Below are 9566 nucleotides of genomic sequence, written 5' to 3'. Positions count from 1 at the left end.
ATATTTAATAATAATTTTTTTTAAAAGTTAATTTTTTACGTAATAATATTATAAATTTGTATTATTAGTAATTATTAAGGCAATTACATAATGTATTAAAAAAGACACTATATAATTTCGCAGTACACTTAATATTAAAAGACTAATTTTGTTGGAAAACGCGAAGCGCGAGGTTTAATTTAATCTCTTTCTCGTCGTAATACATTATGAATTGATTGAATAATATATTATTGAAATACGTATATTATTTTAGGTGTATGTGTGGACCGCTGACCCGTGTGGACCGCTGACCCGTGTGGACCGCTGACCCGTGTGGACCGCTGACCCGTGTGGACCGCTGACCCGTGTGGACCGCTGACCCGTGGTTTATGTTACTATAATATGATGGTTGTTATTATGTTATCATCATTTTAAAAACCCCCTTAGGGCCGTAAAGTAAGTTCAACCTGTTTTTTTTTTTTCCCTTTCTTTCTCTGTACATCCCTTTGAAAATCTTCATTTCCCATCGCACGTGCGGGAATGGGAATGGCCCCGATTCCCATAACCATCATCACAGGTTTCCTAGGGTCGGGCAAAACCACCCTGCTCCTTAACCTAGTCCCGCAGCTCCGCGCCGCTAACCCTGCCTACCGCCTCGCCCTCCTGAAGAACGAGTTTGGCGATGTAGCTATCGACTCGCAGCTTGCCTCCTCGAGCGCTGTCTCCGGCGTCCAGGAATTACTCAATGGGTGCATCTGCTGCAACCTCGTCGGCCAGCTGAGCACCGCCCTCGCCGAGCTGCGCCATTCTGTCCGCCCCGACCGTATTGTCATCGAGACCTCAGGCTCTGCGTTCCCCGCTACCCTGGCTATCGAGGTCAATCGACTGGCGCGCGAGACTGGGGGCCACTACGTACTTGATGGTGTGGTTAGCGTAATCGACGTTGAGAATTGGAAGGGCTACGAGGACACGAGTTATACGGCGCGTGTACAAGCCCGGTACACCGACTTGATCGTCTTCAATAAATGGGAGGCGTGCGACGAGCGCAGGTTTGACGAGTGCCTTGATCGGGTCGGTGATCTCGAAGTTGACGTCGCCTGGGTAAAGAGCGATAAGGGGCGTGTCCCTGTGGACGTCATATTTGGCATTGATGGTGGATTGGCGAGAACCCTAACGGAAGGGTCGGCGGCGAATGGTGGTCACCATTCCCATCACAATCACGATTCAAACCACGATGATGGCCATAGTCACCAGAGTGAGGTTGAAGTACTGTCAGTTAGTCTCACGGGAAGCGCCGACAGCGCTGTCAATGCGACGAAGTTGATGGCACTGCTGAACGCGGTACCCAAGGATGAAGTATACAGGATCAAGTCGGTATTGACAGCATCCTCGACGGTTCAAGGTTCTAGCGAAGACGAGTCGGCACTGCCGTCTACTCCGCCGAATCGTTCGGGCAGGTACATTTTGAACTGGGCGTTTGGGAGGTGGACTTTCACACCTCTTGACCCAGAGACGGTCGAGCACGACTCAAGCCATCAAATTATACTACGCATGACGATGATTCTAGCAAGGTATGAAAGCGCCAAGTGGAAAAACAAATTAGAAACAGGTGGGTTTCTCGAGCTAGACGGCGATGAAAAAGGCGAGCTGAAAGTTGTTGGCGTTTCTTAAATTTACAATACCTACTCCTTTATTATTATTATTATTATTATTATTATTATTGTTATTGTTATTTTTGTTTTTTTTTAAAAAAAAACCGTATAGTTAAACTAGAACTAGAAGAAGCAGACTAGATTATATATACTACAACATAGGAATGTGCTTTTTGTCTTTCACTTCCACAGCCATAGCTAATCTCCCGTAAAGAAATTAGTACTATGTAGGTAGCTAACAATGCTCGCGGATCATTACAAATCCTACCATCTCCTATTTCCCTATTTCATGATTTATTACGTGAATATCATTACGCCTCACTTGCTACTTCCCCGTAGTGTTCGCTAGTAGAGCTCTGATTAATAGCCCTGGAACGTCGACATGTGCCATTTAAAAGCCGATTGGGTACCCAAGTACGCGCTTTTTCGCCTTGAGATGGACATTTATGGTCATCTATATGACCTGGGTATTGTTTTGTTTTGTTCTGTTTTCTTCTTGTTACTGTAGGAACCGAGTGGCTTCTTCTCGTTCAGCGCCACAGGTCTCGATCGCCCTTCTTCTTTCCATGACTACTGCCGGGACGAGGCCATGCGTCATCTCTAAGGCTGCTCGAGCTCGCAGTGCTTCCATTACGAGCATGCCCAGCTGGCACAGAGAGATGACCCATTGCCTGAGAAAGCGAGCCTTTTCGAGATCCTCCAGATTGCCATCCAGAACCTACATCCGCAAGGCCGTAGCTACTCAGGGGCCGGCCACTGAGCGAGCCGTTGCTTCGATGGCCTTTACGCCCGTTACTCATACCATTGTAGGCATCGAAGGGGTCCACTATAAGCCAATAGTTAGTAGTTACACATTGCGGAAGGCTTTATAAGACGAAATTGAATTTGTAGACAGGGGTAAGACTGTCAGCTGGCGATCTGGGGAAATTGGCAAAGTTGATCAGGCACTTACTTCTAATGCTTCCCCAATCAAGGTCGTCTTCTCCTTTCGTAAAAACCTCCAATGACTGGCTGAGTAGCCGCGTGCCTGTTTTCGATGGTCCAAGTGCTGCCGCGAACGGGTTATTGGAGCTAAAGCGTGGAGAGGCATTGCTAAAGCTTCCCGTAAGGCCCGGCGAGGGGAGCCCGTTGCCCACGTTGAACATGGCGGCGCTACTTGAGCTGCTGGGACGTTGCTGTCCTCCTGCAAAGCTGGGCATAGGCGGTGGAAGACCAAGGAGAAGGTCTGGGAAGTTTTGATCGCGAACGTACACGGCCGAGAGACGCGGTAAACCTCCGGCAAAAAGGGAGGAAGCTAGGTAGTTATAATAACCGGCCGTGAGACCCACGTAGGCAGGGGTAGCTGACGACGCCGTGATTTCGTAGCGCAGCGTTTGTAGGGACCAGTTGACCAAGGGAGGAATGGAGTGAGAAGGAAATACCGAGTCTACCTGATCAATAACAGAGAGTGCTGTAAGGTTCGGGGCTTGCGCCAACACGGTGTATAGGTTGGGAGCCTGAACACCGGTGTTGGAAAGAGACAATACCTTCAGTTGCCTCTGTGTGTCGTCTCTAGACAAATACGCCACAAGGCCGTCGGCAGTAACTCTTGGCGTATCTATCAATATAATTTCTTCCAAAGCCGGAAAGGCAGGTAGCACGTCGTTGTACCTAAATATGTCGTCATCTATGATCCTACAGTCAGTCACCTTCAGAGCGCGCAGGCGCTGAAGTACCGCCAGGACATGGCGTAACGCTGCAGGATCCATGCTGATCCTAGTCAACTCCACTACTTCGAGGTTCTGCCAAAAGCTGCCCGTGCTCAACGCCTCCAAGCTCCGCTCGCTGCCACCTGTATAGGCCATCTTCCTGAGGTCAGGACAACGGGCCTGTACCTCGAGCTTCAGAGTATGATAAGCAGGATCATCGCAGTACAATCCCTCGGGTAAGTCGACGTAGCGGAGGTTTGGCAAGACTGCAATGGTCCTTGCCAACGTAGAGCTACTCGACTCTCTCAGCATATAGGGTGTCTTGAAGTATTGGACGAGCTTGCCGAGCCGGGTTGGGTCTTCACGCAGTGAGCGGCATAGCAGCTGTAACCGAGCGTTGGCTGTGTCTTCGGGGAGCCCATTGCGATCAAAGCGACTCCTGCGTTTTCGTTTCTCGGATAGGTCGATCTCCAATTCGCAATAGTGTACGGAATCGATACGGATACTATGGTACCTACCAAAATCAAAGGGTGCGAATTTCAGCAACGAATTTATACAACCGACATCGTATCGAAACAACCACCCAATTGATATTCCAGGGATATTTTACTAAAGGGGGAACTTACATCAACTTGACGGCCGCCACCCTCCAGCGCTTACAGACTTGGCCAGCGTGGGAGAGGTCGCGCAGGTCGCAGAGCATACAGGCATCCTCCAAGGCGCTTTGTTCACATGTCTCGTACGACTCGTCGCAGCAATGTGGGCAGACGAAGGAGAATACCCTCTCCAAGATAGGAGGGGGTAGCTCTAGCCAGGGAGCGAAGACGCGACCTCTTCCAGCGTCTATACCGGCATAGTTGTTCTGGTAATTGTTCTGGTAACCGTTTTGGTAACCGTTCTGACGAGAGTTATACGAGTGATGATCATCTCGACCGTAGCCGCCATAAGTTGAGAAATCAGTTGGTTGAGGCGGTTCCGACGATTTCTTGCTACGGCGGAAGAACTTCTTCATGGCGAACTTCATGGCGAAGCCAGGCTGGGGTTAGATGATATGGACGTTCGCAAGAGAAAGCCACGCTGCTCGAGCCTGTCAGGATAATGAATTAATAAGACATTTATACAGATATACGTACGTCCGTATCACATACTCGAACCGCATATGTTTCTCCTGCAGGAAGGGTATTTGAGTGCATGTAGACAGACAGACAGACGATTGTAGGAATGGAGATGAAAAGATCAATCAATGGTTTACAACACGTACATCCAGGACATAATCAACGCTCACAGACGCTTTGTTTAAAAAGCAGTTTAAAAAGCGAGAGGGTGGGGAATCAAAGGGAGCCCTTTTTAATTGCTTTGCATACTGAATTAAAGGTGGGACCTCTTGGGAATGATGTAGATAATATACGGATTATTGTACCTCAGGTACCACCTCCAGGCTCAGGTACCTGCGTCTGAGGGTTTAGGTACCTGTCCATCTTCACGATGCCCCCATAAAATTTATGAATTATAGGTATCCACCTGTAGGTACCTGAGCATATTACCATAGAGGTACCTAACACTTCCACCCATCACAGGTATGTACCTAAGTACCTAAGGTTATGTAGGTATCATTAGGTAAACGTGAGTTAAATAAAAGGGTATGATATAAACTTTTAATATCTGCTAGCTAATGCGTTGCTATGCAATTCACTATATAAAACAATATCCAATGATTTTACCTTCTGTTTACCCCTCCCCCCTTCTAACCAAAGGGATATAACACTACATGCACCCACCAATTAACTTCCCTCCCCGCCGCACCAACCAACTTAGGTACCCAACCACAGCCTAACCCTGACAAGCTATCATTTCCCGGAAACACACGGCCCTTATTCCCGGTACCTATTCAATACCTAGCTATTCGCCCTTACTGATTCCCGTTGAGCTGGAGAGGCGATGCTGACCCGGAGATGTTGGACTTCTTCGTTCGTAGTGTCAATGGAAATGGGTACTCATCTGGATCTTCCTCCTCCCTACATTATCATCACAGGTTAGCTAAAATGGTCAACTCACGTCAAGTTCATTTACTTACGGTAGCTTCCACGCCACATAGTCTTCTGTACTTAAACCCTCTCTCCCTTCTTGCAGGCTCGCGAAATCACCAGGCGTCATCATGCCTGTGCGATCTCGGGGGGAACCTGGGACCGAGAACGGCCGTGAGATCTTCTGCTCGACCCCAGGGATGAAGTCGTCTTCCTCGTCGCCGGAAAATGATCCCGGGTACGCTCGTCGGAGGGCCAACTGCCGCGCTTTGACGTATTCCATTCCCATCCTCTTCCAATCTAGAAGATCGCTGAGTCTCTCGGTTCGATTGCGCTGGTTAATCCGTTGGCGCCGACTCTTCTGGCAGAAATCAAACATGTGCGAGGTAAGCTGGTTAACCGAGTCGTCCACACCTTTATTGCGTCGGTCCACAATATAAATACCGTAATCGGCCGAGTTCTCGATCAGTTCTTCCATATAGCAGCCGAAGCCAGACAAGTTGGTTGTGATACTGGGGACACCCATAACAGTACACTCGGCAGGAGTATAACCCCACGGTTCGTAATAAGACGCGAAAACGCCTAGATTTGTGCCACGCACGAAATCGTCGTAATCCAGGGGTAGGATCGGGTTCGACGAATTTAAGAACTCGGGATGAAAAACAATCTTAACGCGGTCGGACGGATGGTTGAAGAGCTGAACTCGCCGTATCTGGTTTAGAATGGGATCCTCTGAATCATTCACCATGTTGTGTGTAACGATAGGTGGTAGACCGTGTCGTTTCATAGCAAAGAGACGCCGCCGGAGGACAACTCTGTCGGCGCTGGTAATGAGCTCCTTCTCGTCAGGCATCGGATCGCCGTCATGCCACCTTAACGACCGTTCAAAGATGCGACGCCCAATCCCACGCTCGATCACGTCGACAGTATCGCGGAGAGACTTGATGACTGCCTGGCCCTTGAGTGCTTCTACTGTCAACGAGGTCGTTTGCGCAGGCATGATGATGAATGCTACAACAGTTGTCTTGCTACCAGAAGTCTTCAGTCGATGGTTCAGACGTGCGAGCGACTCGATAAACATGTCGACACCCTTATTTCGGAACTCGTAGCGTCCAGAAGTGAAGAAGTAGAGGGTATCTTCAGGCACGAAGTCGTAATGACCGTAGAAGTGGCCCCGAACAAAATCATGGATCTTCTCCTTGGATTGCTGGTGCAAGTTCTGGAACTCGTGAATTGCTGAGAACTTGGTAACGTTGAGTCCGTTGGGTAATACGCCGTCAGGCTTACGTTTAAGCAAGTGCTCGCTCTCAAAGGCCGTGATGTGGGAAACTGTGGTGAAGACGTCGCAGGAGTGCGCAGCTGCGCGTTCTATACAGTAACGGTGATAGATACCGCGTTTTCCAGCTTCCGCATCCACGTCAAACCACTGCAGATTATTATAAAAGTCGACAGAACCTGCGCAGAGATACCGACCTAGGAGAGTTGCGTGAGTAGTGAAGACCGTGGTGACATCTATGCGCCGTTTCTTAGTTAGCGGTAGCGCGACACCGGCAAGCCATTCATGAAAGTGGGCGATGACAGCCTTGGTCTTCTCGTGACAAACGAACTATACCGAAAGGAAACAGTTGGTTAGCGAGGTCCCGGGCCGTATGTGCGAGAAAAGCGTACCTCTCCAAGAAACCATGCAACCAAGTAACCAAAGACAATTGCTTCGTTCGTTTCCTCGTCGCCGGGGGGGGAGGGGATACTGGCAACATTCCACAAGTCCGCTTTCCACTCATCCATGTATCCATATGCCGTCTTGGTGTCAATTAACAATACTCTAGGAGCACCTTCAATGAGCCATCGTCCATAAAGCATGCCGATACCCCGGTTCCTCATAGCCTCGATACTAGCAGCAAGTTCGGGGTTACTTGGCTCGAGCTCTTCAACCTCTACGGCGGCCTGTTTTGTTTTGGTCAGATAGACGCATTGGAAGGCGTCTGTGGTAAGTGAGTAAGAGAGTAAGAGACGTACAGATTGGTGGTTGAGAGGGCCGATCAGCGTATATCGGTCGCCATACTCAGCAGTAGTGACAGGCGCCTTAGACTTAATGACGGAGTATATGCCACCAACTGGGATTGAGGTTAGTTTTAGAAATTACAGAGAGCTTACGTCGGGGTTTGCAAGACATACCACGATGAGCTACCTCGGTTGCGACCTCAAAGAGTATGTGATTTTTTACCTCGCGGGTAGCTTTCTCCCCGCTTTCAGCCATTCTGATATATATGGTGGGCGCAGCAGATCTGAGTGCGCAAAAAGTAACGAGCAGCGAAGTGATAGCAATAGGGAGGCAAGAGAGAACCTGTAACTATATTTAATAAATCTGACGCGGTTAGCATTAGGTATGAGTTATGAGAGAAATAAAAAAAAATAAAAATAAAAAATAAAAAATAACAATCCTCCCTCGATTCTTAGTGCAATTAGATCCGAGGTAGCTCTCACCCAAGGGACCCAAAACAAATATTGTTACTAACCTTTAAGCCTAGATAGCTCAGTACTTGGTGACCCCGCGATGTACGAGATTCAGGAAGATGGTCTGATCAAGAGGGGGAAAAGGGAGAATGGAACTTAAGAGGAGGGGAAGCAAAGGAAAAGGGAGGAAGAAAAAAAAAAAAAGATGTTATTCAAATTCCAAGGTGGAGATTTGGGAAGATGGAACGGGGACCAGAACTTCCATGCATGCTCTCAATGAAGAATTCATATGGAGGCGCTTTTTTTGTGGTTTGGCATCATTGCGTGCACTGGGCAACAAGGAAATTCAACCTACCTGACTGAGGAAATCTACCTAAGCTGCCTGGGTACCGTTAGGGTACCTACCTAAACCTACCTTAACAAGGTTAGACATATTCTTCTCCATCGCATGACATCCTTACCTATATTTCATGTTTAACTGCTTATTTAGATGTTTACTAGTGCTGTCTACGTATAACTCGACGCCGCACCCCAAAGGGGTGCTGCGCTTTAATTAAGGAAACGGGCAAGATTAGGGATTCGATCCGAAATACTTCCGAACAAGTGTAATTCCTACGCGTTTCGAAGTATTTTCCAACATTTATAAAATTTCATAAAATATTATTATTCCTCTTCCGCTTTCAGCAGGTAACAGGGATCGGAATAACCTCTTACTGGTGCCTGAAGTCTGGTACGCTAACTTAATTACTGCCCGATTTCCTAATTAAAGCGCAGCACTAGTAACTGCTTAGATGCTTAAGATGCGTATGTAAGCAGCTACGTAGGTACCTACCTAAGTAACCCCTCCTCCCATCTACCTCCCCCATGGGACCCGCAATCCCGCAAAGTTTGCCATCATAACTCCGCGCCGCTCCAAGTTTCCCCCGGAGAGGTTAGTACCTAGGTAAAATGTATCTAATTTCGGTAATGGAATGTGGTGTAGTGTAGTATTAGGTACCTAATGTAGTTGGGAGTTAGGTTTTAGATGATATTTCAGGCATACATTTTTTTTTTTTACAGATGAGTTGCTGGAGCGGCATCTATTTAAGTCGTGCTGGAAACGTTTCATCGGCGCCTATACCTAATCGTAACCACTTAATTTACAAATACCATCGTAGTACAGAATAGGTAGCCTCACTGTCCTGTCATGCAGGGATTGTGAAAAAGGCGAGAGATTCCCAAGGCGGGGGCTGGTTTTAACGGGCTAGCAGGCTAGCTGTAGTCGATAAGAAAAAGATGTGATGTGTGTGCGCCGATGGATGGGTATCAAGTTCTGCCAAAGGATTTCTTAATGTTCCCCTCTGTTAACTCTCTCCACATGTCAAAAAGTGGCGGATACCCTTCGGATAGGTACCTAAATACCTAGGTACAATACCTAAAGGCAATGCGGGGAGCTGGGCTGCAAGTTAATTTGCTTAGGTGCCCGCGTACCCAATTGCGGGATAAAAATGATAGCTCCACTCAAATCTCATCTTCCATTCAACATCTTTCTTGGGTACACACAATAATTACCCGCCGCGGGGTCCCATCTATGTTTTACCAATATTCTCAAAAGGAATGAAAAAATAAAAACAGAGAAAAAAAAAAAAAAAAAAAAAAAAAAAAAAAAAAAAAAAAAAAAATGGGGGGGGGGGGGGGGGGGGGGGGGGGGGGGGGGGGGGAATCCAAACCCGCCCGGCCATGGGGGGGTGGGGGGGGGGGCACCGGGGCCGAGGAACCGCGAACCGGTA

The 9566-nt window shown here is 48.0% G+C and overlaps 3 protein-coding genes across 3 annotated transcripts; 1 reads left to right on the top strand and 2 right to left on the bottom strand.

Moving 5' to 3' along the window:
• Positions 1–259: 259 nt before the first annotated feature.
• On the top strand, positions 260–1701 carry F4812DRAFT_445252 (cobW-domain-containing protein). Its single transcript, XM_047935563.1, has one exon. It carries the CDS (start codon positions 520–522, stop codon positions 1648–1650), a length of 1131 nt encoding a protein of 376 aa, XP_047786072.1. The 5' UTR covers positions 260–519; the 3' UTR covers positions 1651–1701.
• On the bottom strand, positions 1670–4763 carry F4812DRAFT_445249 (uncharacterized protein). Its single transcript, XM_047935562.1, has 3 exons — positions 3946–4763; positions 2584–3833; positions 1670–2457 (listed from the first exon to the last, which is right to left on the bottom strand). Exons 1-3 carry the CDS (start codon positions 4341–4343, stop codon positions 2162–2164), a joined length of 1944 nt encoding a protein of 647 aa, XP_047786071.1. The 5' UTR covers positions 4344–4763; the 3' UTR covers positions 1670–2161.
• Positions 4764–4947: 184 nt separating this feature from the next.
• Positions 4948–8300, bottom strand: F4812DRAFT_445242 (glycogen synthase). The gene is made up of 6 exons (XM_047935561.1): positions 7860–8300; positions 7519–7708; positions 7360–7457; positions 7012–7287; positions 5394–6949; positions 4948–5334 (listed from the first exon to the last, which is right to left on the bottom strand). Exons 2-6 carry the CDS (start codon positions 7598–7600, stop codon positions 5229–5231), a joined length of 2118 nt encoding a protein of 705 aa, XP_047786070.1. The 5' UTR covers positions 7601–7708; positions 7860–8300; the 3' UTR covers positions 4948–5228.
• Between the last annotated feature and the right edge of the window lie 1266 nt (positions 8301–9566).

Source organism: Daldinia caldariorum, assembly GCF_022478825.1.
Source record: "Daldinia caldariorum strain CBS 122874 unplaced genomic scaffold F4812scaffold_24, whole genome shotgun sequence".
Taxonomy (NCBI): domain Eukaryota; kingdom Fungi; phylum Ascomycota; class Sordariomycetes; order Xylariales; family Hypoxylaceae; genus Daldinia; species Daldinia caldariorum.
This window is presented reverse-complemented; position numbering and strand designations above follow the sequence as displayed.

Coding starts and splice junctions, on each gene's coding strand:
- F4812DRAFT_445252 (XM_047935563.1), top strand. CDS start 520: ATGGGAATGGCCCCGATTCCCATAACCATCATCACAGGTTTCCTAGGG.
- F4812DRAFT_445249 (XM_047935562.1), bottom strand. CDS start 4,343: ATGAAGTTCGCCATGAAGAAGTTCTTCCGCCGTAGCAAGAAATCGTCG. Junction 3,834..3,945: donor GTGGCGGCCGTCAAGTTGAT/GTAAGTTCCCCC, acceptor TGATTTTGGTAG/GTACCATAGTATCCGTATCG. Junction 2,458..2,583: donor TGATTGGGGAAGCATTAGAA/GTAAGTGCCTGA, acceptor ATTGGCTTATAG/TGGACCCCTTCGATGCCTAC.
- F4812DRAFT_445242 (XM_047935561.1), bottom strand. CDS start 7,600: ATGGCTGAAAGCGGGGAGAAAGCTACCCGCGAGGTAAAAAATCACATA. Junction 7,458..7,518: donor AACCGAGGTAGCTCATCGTG/GTATGTCTTGCA, acceptor CCTCAATCCCAG/TTGGTGGCATATACTCCGTC. Junction 5,335..5,393: donor TATGTGGCGTGGAAGCTACC/GTAAGTAAATGA, acceptor ATGATAATGTAG/GGAGGAGGAAGATCCAGATG.